The 17,966-nt window shown below is 40.8% G+C and overlaps 1 protein-coding gene and 1 non-coding gene across 2 annotated transcripts; one reads left to right on the top strand and one right to left on the bottom strand.

The window, feature by feature from the left end:
- Positions 1 to 2,204: 2,204 nt before the first annotated feature.
- CRK (v-crk avian sarcoma virus CT10 oncogene homolog) lies at positions 2,205 to 16,881 on the bottom strand. The gene is made up of 2 exons (XM_010861347.1): positions 14,087 to 16,881; positions 2,205 to 4,837 (listed from the first exon to the last, which is right to left on the bottom strand). The coding sequence occupies exons 1-2, from the start codon at positions 14,699 to 14,701 to the stop codon at positions 4,700 to 4,702; spliced, it is 753 nt and encodes a 250-aa protein (XP_010859649.1). The 5' UTR covers positions 14,702 to 16,881; the 3' UTR covers positions 2,205 to 4,699.
- TRNAE-UUC lies at positions 12,327 to 12,399 on the top strand. The gene has a single exon. It is a non-coding gene; the product is annotated as a tRNA-Glu (tRNA).
- Positions 16,882 to 17,966: the final 1,085 nt, after the last annotated feature.

Below are 17,966 nucleotides of genomic sequence, written 5' to 3'. Positions count from 1 at the left end.
AACAAGAAAACGAGATGGTTCAGGCATAAACCTAACCCTGCACGCATGTTTATTTAACAAGGGAAATAAGAAATTGGGGCAACTTCTTATTGAAAAGAAAAAGTGAAAGTAGAACTTGATTCTAGTAAGAGAAAAGATGTGGCCAAAGAATTTACATAAACTGTTTCCTCTGCTTGCATTCTTTTTGGGGGATGGTACCTGGCTTTCTCTTTTGTTGTTGTTGAATCACAAGGCTCATAAAACGATTTGGGCCTCAGACTTGGGACACTTTTGTCTACTTTCTACCTACTCTGACATTAAAGCGGGGCCGTTTACCACAATGCACAGAATTCAAGAGGGCCCTGCCTCCCTTAGGCGCTTTCTGGAGTTGCTGCCTCTGAGGTCTGTTATTGAAAGACCTAAATGCCAACAGGATAAGGTACAGCTACTCAGTATTGTTTAGGCTGTTAAGCTGCTTCTATTACTGGTATTGTGGAACAAGATAATTCTGACATTTTTGTTAATTCACTCTTTTTGAAAATATCACCAAAACTAGAAATTACAATACAACCAGTGAATGGTCTTCATTGTATGAATATAGCTTCCCTTCAAGTGATCCATTCACCTCTCCTATGGGGGGAAAAAGCAAAACAAAACATGGAAGCACCAGAGTTCTCAAGACTGGGCTTTGTCAAGCATTTCACATTTCAGAAGCAGAATGACCTACAGAATCGGGTTTTACTTTAACCAAAATTAAAAATGAACCTTCCGCCATGGACCATAGCCAAGAGCAGGGGTGCTGCAGAGAGCAGCTGAGAGGTAACCAGCCGGGTCCCTATTCCCCAGACTCAGATCCTGCCAAGAAAAACATTATTTGATCAACAAGTATATATTTTCTGCTGTGAGTCAGGCTCTGTGCTGGGCTCTGGAGATGATGAACAAATTAGACGTGGCTCCTGTCCTGATGGAACTGATTTATAGTCTAAGGGAAGAGGTGGAATAAAATCAGAGAAAGAATAATAATCTGAGAGGAGTGCTGAGAAGGGACTTGAGATCAGGGAAGACATCTCTTGACAAAGCAGCATTTAAGCCAGAATTGAGGGGAGGCAAATTAAGCTCGCTTTCGACCTGTATCCCAACAGAATCCTTAAGTCTTGCTCTTTGAACCTCGATTCTTAATAGCAGTTCTTCTTGGCCCCCTACCTTATCTCCCCATTTCTTTTTCTTCATATATGTAGCAGCCGAGTTCCAAATTCTTAGCTTCCTCCTGCAAAACTTTGGAAGACTATTTTCATATTTTCATCTGTGGACAGGGCCACCTCTTTCTTCACTTCTGTAAGAGGAATAGACTTTAATCTGAAGATCAGGGTCACAAAATACAAGACTGTTAGGAGCACTCCAGGCTATGTAAAGAAATCCAACTCTACCTATCACAAAGATTTTATTTCTAATTGATAAAAAAGTGTAAACACATTTAAATCACCTTGCTGTTAAGTGTGTGTACAGCAAACACGGCTCCCTTGCAGTGGTTGCCTTTATTTACCTCTAGGTTGATATTCTGCCATGTATACAGCAGTAGCTAGACTGTGCATTTGGGTTCAAGGCAGCATACTCTATGACTGGCTGACCACGCTTGTCCTTATCATCTTAAAACTTCACTGTCCACAGGAACATAAGACTATGGCGTATACAGTCAGCTTTTTAGGTATATATATCTACACATTGTGCATATCCATCTAAATACACATGTGCTTCGAGAAAGGATGGGAAGAACAAAATGTTTAACTTTTTAAATTTCCCAAATTATCTACACTGAAGTAGTGTCACTTACATAAAAAAGGAGAAATTATACTGAATATCTCCCCTAATGATTCTAAAAACCTACTGTGTAACAGCCACACTTCTCACTTGCTTTATGAAGACCCCTACCACAATCATATTTTCCTTAAACCCACGTGTGATTTGGTATTATCTGCTCACATCATTCCAGCTTTCCTATCATTATATAATCATTCTTCTTATATTCCCCTCAAATCATTATTTCTGGACTTCTGGAGACCCTTCAAAGTAACACCAATGATTGATCCCATTTTTATGAGTACCTAGTGTGTATAATTGTTTATCTGATTGTAGGCTGTTGAGTACTACACACAACTCTGACTCCCTAAGCATAAAAGATTTAGCTCTTTTGTGAAAAATATTCAAAGATTGCTTTCTTCAAAAGATCACCAAGCCAAACATTTGGCCATATTTTTATTTACTACATATACTATAAACATATACAATACATGCTACAAAAAAAACATTTTTAAAATTTAACTGTCAAGAAAGTGTATAGTGTTATAATACAATGGCACATGTTTCATATTTTATTTCAAATTGGTTTGCTTATCATCCATTTCAAACCTTTAATAGTGAAATGTTACTTATGGATAATTAAAATTATCTATTTGCATTATTAACAATAAACAATTCCAACAATTAATAAGAATTAACCATGTCAAATATTAGTATCCAAAAAAATGGGTTTTTGCAGAAATTATTATATAAAATATAGCAGCCAATTGCGGTTTATTTTGCTCAGTGACAATGTACATATGCACTTGAATAGGATTCTTGCATTTGCTTTTGGAAGATACTTATAAGAAGTCCTTTGAGTTCTTAAGGTCCAACAACTGCCAAACCCAGGCAAATCCAACCCAACAATTCATGTAATGGCTTTGGACAACCGATCACTGAGAAAGTCTTCTGATTTGGGTAGAGCTGCATGTTCCACCAAAATTACATATGATGAAAAGAGACATTACAAGCCAATATCAAGGTCAGAGGCAAAAAAAAAAAAAAAACCACAAACATTCAAATCAGTTGTGACAAAGCTTTTCTACAATATTTTAGATGTCACACTTTCAGGAAAACAAGATTCAACGTGTATTGGGTTTTACAGTATCTACGCTCTAACTGAAAAAGAGTCGTCAGATGGAATTAAATCTAGTATTGCAAACCTGTCCATTCAACATTACTGAGCACCCACTATGTGCATAGCACTGTGCCAACATTTTACAAGTTGAGTATTAATGTCTTTATCAAGCACTATCTTAGTGTGAGGTAAAAATATATTAAATTAGCGTCAACTCATTAGTTTGCTTGTGGTAATGTATGTAATCCTGTGCCAGCTGGCTTCCCTGTGCCATATAATGAGCTTCTGCACACCTCGCATTCACTCTCACAAATCTGTACGCCGGCTGTGCCAGGCACGGTGCTAGTCACTGGGATATCATGATTTAGCATACGTTCAATGAACGCAAATTAATCTTCACCTAGGCAAAACAACTGGAAAAATACTTTTCTAAAATGAGGCCCAAAGCAAAGAACACGGTGTTTCTATTGGTCATATCACACCACAGACCAGTAAGTGCTTCTAGACTGGGAACTAAATTTGAAAAAGTTTCATATGGTAGTCTAAATAGCCTACATCATTTTTGGTCTCAGAAGTCAATTCTTTGGAGCACCTTACCCTATATAAACCATTCCATACTTAAAAGGGTTTGTAAACTAAACTTGAACACAAAGAAAAAGCGCCCCAAGTGAAGGCAGTTTATAACATCGTGTATTTCAAGCACTATTCTGGCCATATGAAACAAATACATAAGTAATTCATGATTGGTTCAAACATTTTTCAAAGCACTAAAACCCTATCCCCAAACTCATGTAATTTTAACTTGATTTTTATACAAGTTGTACATAAAGCAAAGGGCAGAATTTGGCCCCCCAACCATCCATGGAATATTCTAAGTGATTGGTCCTTCCACTCCAAGTAGAAGCTAAGAATTCCAAAAAGTCCCCTGACAGAACAATGGCACTCAGGAGAACGGCATGCTGGATCCCATTAGCCAGGAGTCCACTGAACTGTGGTAGCAATGTGAACCTACTATGACCCTTTGAGGGATGGCAGAGAGCTGGGAGTTTGGCTGTCCACGCAGTGAATCCAATACTGGCTTAAAGCTATGCACTGAATAAAGTGCTCTGCACATCCTGCTTATCATCTGGAATGAAAATAAACACTTATCTTGAGAATTAACCTATCTGCAGGTCTAGGGAAAAGGAATTACAAGGCTTGAAAGAATCCCAAGAAAAAGTATGAAGCACTGACTGGGAAGGAAGACAAATGCCTCTAGTAGTGTCCTCAGAATTCTCAGGATTTGAACTGTCAGAATGAGTCATACAATGGTCATGTTCCATAAATGAAAAAGCAATCCCACTGGGTACTATTCACACGTGCATGATTACTTCATGGGGTGGAAGGGAACAGTCTATTGCCATTTGACAGCATAGTTTCAGAATGAAAACCAAACCATTGAATAAATCAGGGTAAGTGGTGTGCAACACTTCTCTCCCGTCCATCAGTTTTCCACAGGTTGATTTGTATTGCCTGAGAAAAGGGAGGCAAGATGCTGCTCCTTTCAGATACACTCAGGCAATGGTGCTACCACCTAAAACCACCAATTCAAAAGTTAACACACAAGCCCTCCAGTTTCGTACCCTGAATATGGTAAATAAGACCAGGGATGGAGTAGTTCAGTCTAAAAAAGATCACAGGCAACAGAATGCTTATATAAACTAGACTGCTTTGACATCTGTAAGAAAACTGTATAGATGGCAATTGGAAAAAAAAAAAAAAGATTGTTCCCATCTGTCAGCAAAACTGTTTGTTGAGCTATACTCAGCTGAAGTCCTCATCGGGATTCTGTTGATCCAGCAGACGGACATGTGTGAATGGGAAGTGACCTCGTTTGCCATTACACTCCCCTTCCCACTGACCACTCACATTAATCTTCGTAACCTTTACCAGCTCACCGACCTGCAGGAGGAGAATAAGGACAGCACTTTATTTCCAGTTATGAATGCAAGCTGAAAAACTCCATTCTCTGGTTAGCCATACCCTGCCCATGTGATTGCTCTAGGACTGATATTACAGAAACGGCTATTTGCTGCCTCCCAAGCCCCAGCCACCAGACCGATTACTTATGGTTAATGCAGGCAAGAGGAAGAAGTGATTTTAGCAGTGCAGAGAAAAACAGAGTACAGAAAATAGGAGGAATGCTAGAAAATGACACCTTTTGGAAAGTTCAAGGGTCTCTGGAGCAGCAACCCTACCTAGGATGATCTATATGCCCTGTCTTTGTAGCCACTACTCTTAGCTTCCTGCCTGGTCCACACTGGCCCTCCCCTCTCTGGCATATAGCAGTGCAATTCCCCAGCCCACTCTTACACACACATCCTGGCCTGGTGTTGCTTGTAGAGCAGAAGACAATCAGAGGAAGCATACATCATCTGGTCCCAGAAAACAGAAGTGTTCCCATCACTGTCCTACCAAGGCAAGGCTTCCCCACTTGGTACAGGCGAAGACTCCAAATTCTATCAGCTCCCTGAAAGCCTCAACCTTCTTCAGCTAGTTTTACTTGGCAGGCCACTGCCTGCCAGTCCCCCCCACTACCCACCCCTAAGCAGGTACTGACAGACTTTGCTGCTCTCTCAATGCCACCTGGTACCTGTTCCTTAACAGTAGGAGGATATCGTGTTTCTGCTGTTACAAAAAGTTTTCCTGTTGCAACATCAAATATTTTTGACAATCTAGGATATACCTGTGTCTTAATATGAAACTTAAAAGATAAGGTGTTTGATGAATGGATTCACCCTGTAGCAAAGTATTTAACAATGGTGAGGTACGTTCCCAAATGCCACTAAAGAGCTTTATGACTATCCTTGAATTATCAACATCTGAGTTCTGCACACGCAAGTGGTTTCTAAACATTACTGTTCATTTGGTTTCATTAATAATGATATTTAACTCCCATAAAGTACTATAGTGCTTTATATAAAATCATTTTCTGATAATCATATAATCCTTTAAACAGGAATTCTTTTCATTTTACGTATGACATTCAGAACAACTACATGTTACACCTGAAGTCACAAAGCCAGTGACAGGGCTGAGATTTGAGCCCAGAAGTATCCAGCTCCCAAGCCCATTTATGTTCTTCCACTATATTAAGAACTTTCAAACTATGCTCCCCTAGCCCTGCAGGTTCCTTCCCTACGAAGGCCTATGGGCTGACTACCAGCCAAAGCCAACTCGTTTAGGTCAGGGCCTTCTCTTAAACCAGCCTGATCTCACTCACAGAGGAATTAGGTTACCTACTGACCTACCTACAGTTTCCTTAAGAATTATATGAAAAGCTTAGAGGCCTAAAGTGGTTGCAGGAATAAGATGCTGAGAAAAGGAAGAGAGAAACCATGGATTAGAGAGACAGGGATAAGATACAAGGGTGAGAAAAGGCAGCAGCTTGATGGGTTAATAATGAAGATGAAGGCTGATGGGGAAAGGTGAGGAGAGAGGAAAATGACACTGCGTATCTGTCTTTACAAACAGATCCAGCTCCTACAGGCTCTAGCACCCAGGGTTCTGTTTATTCCCAGCAATCTTCCAATTCAATTCCTGATATCTGAGCAGGCCAACTATGACAAGTAAAAATTTTCAGTCTTTGTAGAGGAAGATCTGAACATCAAATGAGAATTTCTTTGGTGTTAAAAACAGTCTGGAAGATTTCTTCTTATATCCCCAATTCTAGTTCTCAAGACTACCTCGCTTGTTCCCATCTTTTAAAAATTCTTAACAGCATTACAAGAAGTTAGGCTCTATATAAACTCCATAACGTGTGACTATTCCTTAGTGAATTTTCCTCCTTCCTGACCTGTCAGCTACCTTTGACTCCCCATCCTTCTCACACACACACACACACACACACACACAACACATTACTGGAATTAATGCCCCTCCACCACTAGCCCCTTGCTATGTTACAGTAAACTTTACTAAGTGCAATGCTCTTCCCTCTCATTTTTATTATATACTCATGTTATACTCAAGTGCTATTCAGACAGCTAGACCCAGAATAAGTTCCTGACCTTAAGAAAGAAAAAAAAAAAAACACTTAAAGGAATAGGTATGCTCGTGTCAAAAATTTAAACTGCCACTCATGGGACTTCCCTGGTGGTGGTCCAGTAGTCAAGACTCTGCTTCTACTGCAGGGGCACGGGTTCGATCCCTGGTTGGGAAACTAAGATTCCACATATAGGAAAATAAATAAATAAATAAATAACCTTGCCACACATGTTAGATTCTCCTCCAGATGGGCAGTAAGTGGCCAGTTTCTTTTAAGAAGCTGGTCTGATGCCATCCCAGCTATCTGAATCCATCATTTTACTGATATTAAAAACACAACTAAGGGACATGAGGGAACAATCTGGAATGGTGAAAACATTCTATACTTTCGTCTGGGTGGTTGTCACATAGGTATATATGCATATAAATTCACTGATCTACATACTTATATACTTAGGACTGGTACATTCTACCAAATGATTTCATATCTAAATAAAAAGGTGAAAAGAATGTTATGTTTCTCCAGCTTTTCTTTGTTGCTCAGTTGTGTCTGATTCTTTGTGACCCCATAGACAGCAGCATACCAGGCTTCCCTGTCCTTCACTATCTCCCAGAGCTTTTCTAGGTGTTTTGTAAAAGATGGGTCTTCAGGATACAAATTTAAGTCCACCATTCTACTTGACACCAAAACCCAGGTTTAAACACCTCTCTTTAAGACTGTCATTCTAAGAATAAGATTGTTGTTATTCTTAAGCTTTCAAAGTGCTGTCTCAAATCATGTCCCAAAGAGCTCTAAGCAACGGGTAGTTAAAATGTGGACCATCCACCCGCTCCATGGCATCAGGACCACAAAACCACACTAGCTTCTCTACAAGAGAGCAAAGCCTTCTGCTCTGCCCTCAGACCATTCTTCCTGCAGAATTCTAAGTGAGAAATGAGTCAGGGCTCCCATACAGCAAGATGCTAGTAGGGAGAAGAATGAAGTGCAAGATAGGCCTTTGGACAGCATCAGGGTCATCTCTGATATACACTCTCTTGGTTCTAACTACAGAGAAAGACTCAGGAAAAGCAACCATCTTCTGGAACCCAGAATCGTTTTTTTACAGTTGATTAGGTTCTTGGCAGAAAAGTCCAAACATCAAGGGGTGAAAGAAAGGTTGGGTCATGACTCTGAAATGGTTCTGATTTTTAAATGGGTAAAAGAGGAAAGCTGTAAGCATTTAATAAGCTAATTAACCTGGCCAAAGTGGCCTTGAAGCACAAATACTTTGAGGTAGACCTTATTAAAATTAAATACCTATGCATAATACCCTATGGGTTCTTTCTCCTGAAATAGTCAAAGCACATAGGGAGTCCTGGGGTCAAGAACAGACAAGTCCCAAAGGCAAAAACATGACTATCTTTGAGAAAACATGCTATGGAGCCTGAGGCAGAGTGCAGGAGGGGATGGGGCAGTCTAGGAATATGGCACTCCACTAAGCGCAGTTCTTTCTCCAAGTCAGAAATGACACGGTAATTTGTGCTCCTCTCCCTGTTAGGCAACAACACTCTAAAGGAGAGTTCCCTCAGGCAAGACCAGGGAGGATCAGGGGGTGCACACAGGTTTGAAGATTGGTGTACTAATTCAAAGACAAAGAAAGTGAGACTGAGTGCCTGCCCTAGAAATGCTCCAATTTTAAGACACAAAGGAATGTACTTGCAGTAATAACTGTAGTTCTCACATTACCAATTTCAAAATTCACATTACAGATGGAAGAAAAAATTCATCTGCGCACTAATGAAAACGAAAGAACTTCTAAAGGACCTGAAGCACGACAAGGCAGTTAACCTTTCTTTTCATGAGGCAGACTTCACTAACACCTTGTAAAGGAGAGACTGATGATGCTTTCACCACCAAGGTACTATTTTAGTGTTGAGTTAGTTCCTAGTCTCTCAACCCTATACCACACCCTCAGGAGTAAGTCTGCAAGTAAATCATGGCGTCATCTGTAAAGAGGACCGAATGTAGTTACTCTCTTTTCCTCACTCCCAGGGAACTTAATGAACACTCACCTTTACCAGTGAGTTCCAGGCATAATTAGAAAAAATATGAAGTCCAAATGGCATTAATTTTTGGTGTTCCCTAAATAGGAGACGGATAGGGTCAGATACCACTGAGCGACTTCACTTTCACCATGCATTGGAGAAGGAAATGGCAACCCACTCCAGTGTTCTTGCCTGGAGAATCCCAGGGACAGGGGAGCCTAGTGGGCTGCCATCTATGGGGTCGCACAGAGTCGGACACGACTGAAGCGACTTAGCAGCAAACAGGAGACACCAGAAACTGTGTGACCTCCCCTGCTGGCGCAACCCCAGGGACTGCTTTTCTAGTTTCTATCCCTGCTATCTAAGAGGAAAGGCATCAATAGTTGCCAATGCTTCTTTGATCCAGATTTGCTGCATGATTCCTGTGAGCTCAGGGCAGGAAACACATATAACTAACTTTATGTAAATAAAGCCCGGGAAACCAAGTGCAGAGACAGACTACAAGGACCTTGTTTTCAAAGACTTTCAAACACACCAAGAACACATTTCAAGATCTGACTGAAGGAGGGAAAAAGGTAAGAAAACTACAGCAATCTAAGACAGGGCTCGGCAAACTGTGTGGCCCACGAGCCACATCCAGCTTGCTGCCTGTTTCTGTAAATAGCTTCACTCTAACACAGCGAGCTCATCTGCTGTTTTGTCTATGGCTGCTTTCTAGCTACAGTGGCAAACTGACAGAGGCTGCATGGCCTGTGAAATCCTTCACAGGAAAAGTCTGCAGATCCCTGATCTACAGAATAGGTAATATTTAGGGCCCATCTAAAATCTTTAAAATCAGTGAAGACAAGTGAGGCCAATTCAGTCTTAATGATTCACTTGCCTCAGAGACGGACTGAAGTGCACATGGCTCATATTCGTGGATCATTGCAGGTCTTTGAGATTTAACTCGTACGTACATTTCCTGATGTCAAGCAAAAGCACCACACTGAAGACAGGTGTTACCCTGACTGTAGTCCAAGTCCAAAAAGATCTTTCTGTAGCTCAACAACTGATAATAACTGAAACTAAGTTCCCCACCCTCTTGATGAGAGGTACATGGAACAGGTACATTTTAGCTCAATACAAGGAATTTTCTAAGAACTAGTACAGTCAACGAGACCCGAGGTTCCCAGACTGAAGAGTCAGAGGCACTGCCGCCAATTCTGAGGGGTCCCACCAAGTATTCTGTATTTTTGAGGGAAACAGAAATATCTGATGTCTGTTATGCCATGTGAACTACAAACTCAAAACTGTTAACAATTTTGACATCAGATTATACTACATCCCTTTCAAAGATGTCATGTCTTTGCAAAGCTGGGCTTTGGCAGTTGCTATGATAAAAATCAAGTACCTTATGAAAATAAATGTGGAACAGGAAATGAAGGTGGCAATGTTCCACATGATCCCAAGGTTTGAGAAACTTTGCTATTTAATGGGGGGTTAAATAACTATCTTATTAAAATGAAAATATTCATAACTTTCAATTATGTTTATTATTTTTTCAAGTGGGTATGAAGTTATTATACATATAGCCAAGACTTGTCACGCAGTTCTTACACTTCCTAATCTCATTTTTTCTCTCTGGAACAAAGGGGAAATTAAGATCTTCATTTCACTTTTCCATATATAGGTCAAAAGGCCTAAATAACTTAAGGTTTCAGAGCTCTACATGGGGAGATGTAGAGTTAATATAGTCACTGCTGCATATAACCAGGGACTCATGGAACTTTACATCTTCCCTATCTGTGACCAGAAGAACAGGTTCACACCTAAGTCCACCTGAAAGGCTCCTTGGTTACTCAGAAGTCTTATCTATCAAAGGCAAGAGGCCAGGCTGAATCAGAAAATGGAAGTTACATGAATAGTACATTCCAAGATAATATGATTGTTCTGGACAGTCTACAGAGGCATGAAATAAACTTTAACACCTGCAATTTACAAGATAAGATTCACCACTATTCCAGCTCCCGAGGAGCCATGACTCATGAAACCAAAACCAATCAAATTGAAATCTCAGATCAAATCTAAGACCAAAAAAGTAAATGAGTAAATGGTGCCTCTGCACTGTTCTAGTGTTACTTCCAGTGTTTCTCCTTCAAAATACATTTGTTTAAAATCTCTTTATTAGAAGCTCCAGGATGGAACAGATGGTGTCTTCCTGGTTCGGTTACATTCCCCAGAGTTACAGTGAACCGAGGAATACCCCTACTTTGGTTGTTTGCTAGAATTAATCCCTTCTTTCCAACAACCTTCATTCCTACTAGAGAAATCTGATGGGTGGGAAAAGAGGAAGGAGTCATTGACTTATATTCTACTGGAGGACTCTGGTCACAGCAAATATACCATGCAGGAAACATCCATCTGTAAGGGGAGGACAGGTGGATCCTGAACATAAGTACAGAAACCCTTCCTTAAAAACAACCTTAGAGAGACACTGATATATAACACAGTAAAACAAAGTGGCTTTGACGGAAGTAAGAGAGGTGACCCAGAGCGCTGCATCCGCAGCTACCTTCTGGGAAATACTAGGAGTTTGGACCCTTACTATACCTGGGGCTCTGCCCACTTCTAAAATGCAATGATTTCAACATCAATTTCAAGTTAACTGTAAAACTTCTCCGAAATGTGCCTAGCTTGTCTACAGATCTCAATCTATAATGGGTCAACTACAGCAATGAGTTTTTTTCTCATCAGAATGCGAAGGTCAGAAAGTCAGAGCTTCCTAATCTTATCTCCTGGCTTCATCTCCACAGGGACTAGGCATCAGCTCCTATGGAAAACCAGAGATGGGAAAGGAAACTGCCTCCCTGCACAGAGAGTATACATGAGGACACGCTGCCAGTTACACCACACAAAACTGACAGGAGGGCAGTATCACCACCACAAAACAAAAAGTACCACAGATGCAATCTGGGCATGGTTGAAAAGGCCCCACTGTAGATCTGGACTCCTCATCTCTCCAACTAGTTTAAACAACCCATTCAATCCATCCCTTACTTTTTTCAATAAATGAATAGGGGTATCTAAGGTCTTTTCTAGCTTTAGATTTCTGTGATGCTAAACTAACATGATGTTTTCTTAAGTACATGAGGTGTTTTTAAAGTTATTATTTGGGGTATTTGTTCTAACGTGAAAGAGGCTATTGTCATCAGTCAACACATGTGGCTCAAAACTAATACCCAACCAAAAAAGGAAACTTACTGACATCACAAACCACTCTTCTACTTTAGTCTTTATTTCACAAGGTTTAGGTTTCACAGTAGGGGAGCAGCTCGACCATTCTGGAGCACTAAAGCTTCTAATTAAGGCAAGCATCGTTGGGGCAAACAATTCTGGGAAGTCCCTGATGGTCCAGTGGTTAGGACTCGGCATTTTCACTGCCATGGGCCCAGGTTCAATCCCTGGTTAGGGAACTGCTGCTGCTGCTAAGTCACTTCAGTCGTGTCCGACCCTGTGTGACCCCATAGACGGCAGCCCACCAGGCTCTCCTGTCCTTGGGATTCTCAAGGCAAGAACACTGGAGTGGGTTACCATTTCCTTCTCCAATGCATAAAAGTGAAGTCGCTCAGTCGTGTCCGACTCTTAAATCCTACAAACTGCTCAGTGAGGTCAAAACCAAACCAAACCAAACCAATTCTCTTTAAGAAAGGAATTGCAAGTGGAAGCAAAATTAATGTGGTAACTATTCTCTCCTGGGTATTAGCTAGCTATTTCCACACTCCAGCCCAGTGCTAACAGGGCCTGCAATAAATGTCGAGTCACAGCTGTCATGGGCACAGCACCATCTTGGCTGTTGCCATCATATGAACTTAAATGAAAACATGAAGCTAGAAACTTGTTTTCCTTATCCTCCAAATTCTAAGTGGGAAAAAGTAGTGTAACCTAGACAACATATAATTCCTTTCTCATCAAAAGCAGGACACAATACTTTTCAGTCACAACATGATCTCAAAATATACACATTTTAAAAGCACACATTTTTTTTCAGTCAAACCTGTAGACCTAACCCTCCTTTGCACCCACTCTTCAGAATGCAAAAGAAAAACTTTAAATCCAGTAATATCAGACTATTTCAAATAAATTTCAGCTCACTGTACAGCCTTTTACTTAGGCAACTCCCACTCCTCAGTGTATAAGCATGATCCAAAGGATTTTAGAGATTTCCATTTACAAAAATATATTAATACTTTAGCCCCTTCTCTGCTAACCTGCCCCCCCACCTGAGTAACTTCAGCCTATGTTCATGAAATTTAGCTACTTGCTTAAAGTGATCATATCTGAAAGGCTCTGAAAGACAGGAAAGCATGCCACTTCTACACTAGCTTTTATGCTGAACCACTACCTCTGCATAACTCAGAAAGGGAGGGAGGGAAGGAGGGAAGAAGAAAGAGAAGAGGTAAGAGACAAAGCTGTGAGTGCTAAGGATAAGAATAAATACAATGCAATGGTTGGCCAGAGGAGATGGGCTACCAAGGATAACTATTCACCAGTAAAAGGTAAAAATTTATTCCTCAGGAGGAACTGGTTTCTTGAGTATAAAATGCATCAAACAACAAAGACCAAGTAAACCTGCTGCTTCTTGGAATTAATACTTTTGGGTATCTATCTCATTATACCTTTACAAGTAATCAATGGTAAGAAACCCCAAGCCCCCTACAGTAAAAACACATTTCTGTAAGAAAATTCATTTAAGTATTTTGATAGAGACCACTTATACTCAAATTTGTGGAGCCCACTTATTTCAGATAATGATAAACAGAAAGAAACAGATTAGAATGTAGATGAAAAAAAATATTTTAGGTTAATTCCTGTGAATTCAGGTGGTGTTATTAAAGAAGTCAAAGTATGGTTTAGTAAATCAATCAGAACATTCAGTTATACAGTTTTAAGCTTACTCATTCCAAAATAGGTTTTCTATAAAAAAGAGAAAACCCCACATTAAGTGCCAAGATCAGTACTTAATGGTAAAAGTACCATTCAACATCTATAACAATGTTACAACGCTGCTGCTTGTATTCAGCATTCCTACAAAGCTCTAAGAGGTCTGAAAGGGAGACCCTGTAGCAGATCTCTTCTTTCTACATTTTGCACATTATGTACCTCCAAAGCCAAGGCTGTCTTGTCGTAGGCATTAGGGACTCGCTTCTGGATTACCCTGGCATAAATGGGCCCATTCTGGAGGTTAGGGAGCGGAGTGTTGACGCTGGGTTGGGCATAGGGCCCAGGCTCCGGCCCACCCAGTGGCTGTGGGTGGGAACCCTCCTGGTTACCTCCAATCAGAGCCGATACTGAGGCGGAGGCAGGTCTATACTTCTCCACGTAAGGGACTGGAATCATCCCTCTCTTGCCTTCGCTGTCCTCCGCATTCCACCACTGCTCTTCAGGCTTATCCCGGATTCTCAGGATGTCTCCTTTCTTAAAGGGAAGATCTTCTTCATCATTCCCATTAAAGTCAAAGAGGGCTCGTACATACTCTGCCTCTTCCTGCCTGAGAATCACTCCACTACCCTGCCTGGATCTGGAAACTGGTTCTATCAACGTTGTAGTGTCCAAATAGTGTATTTTGTAGAATTCCAGTAAAGCAGGCAATGAATCAAATTCTTGATCTCCTATTCGGAGTCTGGAGGGACTCACCCCTAAAAAAAAAACAGAGCAGGGTATTATTGAAAGATATACTGGAGATGAAATGCAGATTTTAAGCATCTCCCCGCACATATTTACTCAATATTTAACCAAAAAGAAAGAGAAGGAAAAAAATAATCTAAATAACCCCTTCTCCTAACAGTAAACTAAAATCATACTTTGTAGCTCAAACGTTCCCTGGGAATAAAGTAAGCGATCACCACCTGCAGCAGAGAAGAGACAGAGGCTGTGATAGAGCGACCACGGCTGTCAGGACAAGCTCACGTATTGGACCAAAGACAGAGCACCACGGAGACTTCTTGTTCATTCTACCAAAACGTTCTGTGGCTATTCGATTTACAGAGTACAAGGGTTCAAGGCTGTGTTAGTCTTCTTTTTCTTTTCAACCTCAGGAAATGTAGCAAGCTCTCCGTTTTCACAGGTCCCAGCAGCTATCCCAACAAAAGGCGGGATATTTTATTCTCAATTTTTCACTACTGCAAACAATGCTCTTACGAGTGCTTTTATTAATGAACATTTTTTATTACCTCCTTAGGATAAACTTCTTAAAATGCAACTGCTGGATCAAAGGGTAAGAACACTAAGGTTTATGTTGCCTGTCATCCAAAAAGTTTTGATTTTACACTCGCACCAGTGGATTATGAGTTCCCATTTCCCCCATGTCCTTGCCAGAACAGCAAGGATGTCTCTTCTTAAATATCATCTTTGATTGTTTGATGTTTTTCACATTTATTGAATATCTGTACTTCTTTTGTGAAAATTACTTGTTCGAGTTCTTTGTTAAAGAGAGGGCCTAAACTACCCTCACCACTCCTATTAAAACCAGTCAGTCAAAACAAAAACCTAACCAATCCATCTAAAAACCCTTTGCTGTTAATGCTGTGAAACAGGAACACTGCAGTAGCCCAGCTGTCTAAATTGCTTCGCCACTCTAAAAAAATGAGACCAAATTATTTTGTTCCGTGTTAGAAAACACTCTGTCCAGATAGACGAGAAAAAGTACATTTAAAATTCTCTCCTGGGGAGAGGTGAAGTGATAAACTTTGGAGGTTAACCAGAAGTCCTCAGTATAGAACGTATATTGATGAGTGACTTCTCTTTGCACCCATATGAAACAAAGGCCGAGCCTCAATTTAGAGGACAGATGCACATTTCTTACATTGCAAAAGTCCATCTGTGGAATTCATGGCTATAAACTAAAACAAGTTAATAGCCCACAGCCAGTAATGCTGGCTGTCTCTCTGACTCAAGATGTTGAAATACATGCTCATACCCAGGATTGTCCATCTATGGCAAACACTCCTCAGACACTAGCAGAATGCAACCCCAATAGTTCCAAGTACAGAGCTGGTGACTGGAGAGATGATTTTGGTTATGACCATACCAGAGCACAGTGGTGCTATATGCTGGAGTTTCTCTTCTCTAAACTTGATCACTGATGGGTAATTATTCCTATTCCAGCCTGGTAAACAAGGAAGACGCATGGCTACCTCATCCATCACCTCTAGGCTACAGTGATCCTTCAGGCCTGTGGAACTATGTGAAAGACAGAGTCAGTGTGAGCTCCAAGAAAATCTACTTTGTACTGCCTGGTCAAGAAAGCCTAAAGGGCAGAGTGGTAGGGAGAACCTTCATACCAGCAGAGAACCTAGCTTAGAAAGTTGTCCTGGTGACACCTAGGAAGAAAAGTTCCCTTCTTAGAATTCACCCAACAATACGCCAAGGTACAACTGCCAATATGGCTGTCACTAGTCACCCTTTAGGGACCGTGTCATTAAGTGTTAGACAATGAACATGACTCTCAAGTGAGGAAAATCTGTCCCCAGGTTTGACAAACTCACAGCATAGCTGGGCATACAAAGGCAAACACAGTGTGGCTGGTGAGCAAGGGGCATAGCAGCATGTTTCAGGAAGACATTCTTTTTCTCCCCTGGCATTCACTTCCAATTGGGGATGTACTCTTACAAAAATCAGCGGCAACAACAAGCTACGTTTTAAGATAGAACAAAATTACGATAAAAGAATAGCTCTTTCCATTCCTGAATGGTTCTTTCTTTCCTTCTTTCATTTTGCCCCATTGGGAAGCTTGCGAGATCTCAGTTCTCTGACAAGGAACTGAACCAAGATCCCAGCAGCGAAAGCCTGGAGTCCTAACCACTGAACCACCAGAGAACTCCCTCTTTTCCTATCCTAATGACATTATAATTATTCCATAGAGGAATACCTGTTTTTGTGTACTGCGGCAGCAGTTACATGTTATATATATATATATTTTGGCAATCAAGCTTCAGGAGAGGAGGGAGAACAAAATATACATACATAAGTTCCAGATAAGCCCAAACCTCACCACAGCCATGTGCTCCGGCTCCTTTTCCCTAGTTCATCTCTTTCCAACCACAAACAGCTAAAGCCAGGAAATAGAAGGGCGGGAAAGGAAGGAGACACAGTCAGTCAGTCTAGAGAACAGAACCAACAGCAGAGTTCTCATAGCTTGGACTTGGAAAACCTCACTGACTTGTTCTCCATCAAACCTGTGCTGGATTCTAAATGTGCAGTTATGAACATAGTCAGAAATCAAAATCAATGCAGTCTGAGCTATCTTTTAACCAAAAGAGTTGTACATGCTCAACTCATCACTTCCAAGCATGTCAGCCCTCAGGTTACAACAGTTTTTACAATACCATTCCCTGAGGGTTTTATGAAGAACACCCGAGAGCTCTGTGGGCTAAACAGGCCAAGTCACTTCTCCCACAGTGGCTCCATTATCAGTCTCTTAATCTCACACTTCTTCTCCTTTCTTCTCTCCTAAATTCTCATTCCCTCTCTTCTTTCTCCACTGCCTATGGTATTTATAAAGGTTCCTTGAACGCTCTTACCATCTGTCCACTACAAAGAACTAACAAGGCCACTGACTTCATTTGAGAAAGTATCCTGAAGAAGTTCTAAAAATGGTGGCTATCAGCATGTGACTTTGCAGATTCAGACTTACAAAGTTTGAAGAATTCAGGCTGTGGTATTTCTAGCTATCTGAATTGTTATTTAACTTTTCACAGGGATCTATACTAATAATAATAAAATTTCTAGAAGTAGCTGGTATATTATAGATGCCCAATAAAAGGCAAATGAGCTTAATATATATCCCCCAAACCTCTGAACACCTCTGTAAATTTTCAATTCTTCCCAAAGAAGATTCCACAGAATCTCAAGATGCTTCTCAAAAAGTGCTGTGGTCAGACTGGTTTGAAAAACCCACTATCCAATACCTGCCTGTCTAGAGTCACAATTTCACATGAACATAGGGAAGGCTTAGAGAATCCAGCGATAAACGCACTTTCTT

The sequence above is a fragment of the Bison bison genome, unplaced genomic scaffold (assembly GCF_000754665.1).
Source record: "Bison bison bison isolate TAMUID 2011002044 unplaced genomic scaffold, Bison_UMD1.0 scf7180017864472, whole genome shotgun sequence".
In the NCBI taxonomy this organism is placed as follows: Eukaryota; Metazoa; Chordata; class Mammalia; order Artiodactyla; family Bovidae; genus Bison; species Bison bison.
Note: the sequence above shows the minus strand (reverse complement) of the source record. Positions and strands in the feature narration are given on the sequence as shown.

Excerpts from the sequence above, each read along its gene's own strand:
- CRK (XM_010861347.1), bottom strand. The coding sequence starts at position 14,701 with ATGTGCGGGGAGATGCTTAAAATCTGCATTTCATCTCCAGTATATCTT. Across the intron at positions 4,838-14,086 it reads AGACAGCCTTGGCTTTGGAG|GTCGGTGAGCTGGTAAAGGT; the intron begins GTACATAATGTG and ends CTCCTCCTGCAG.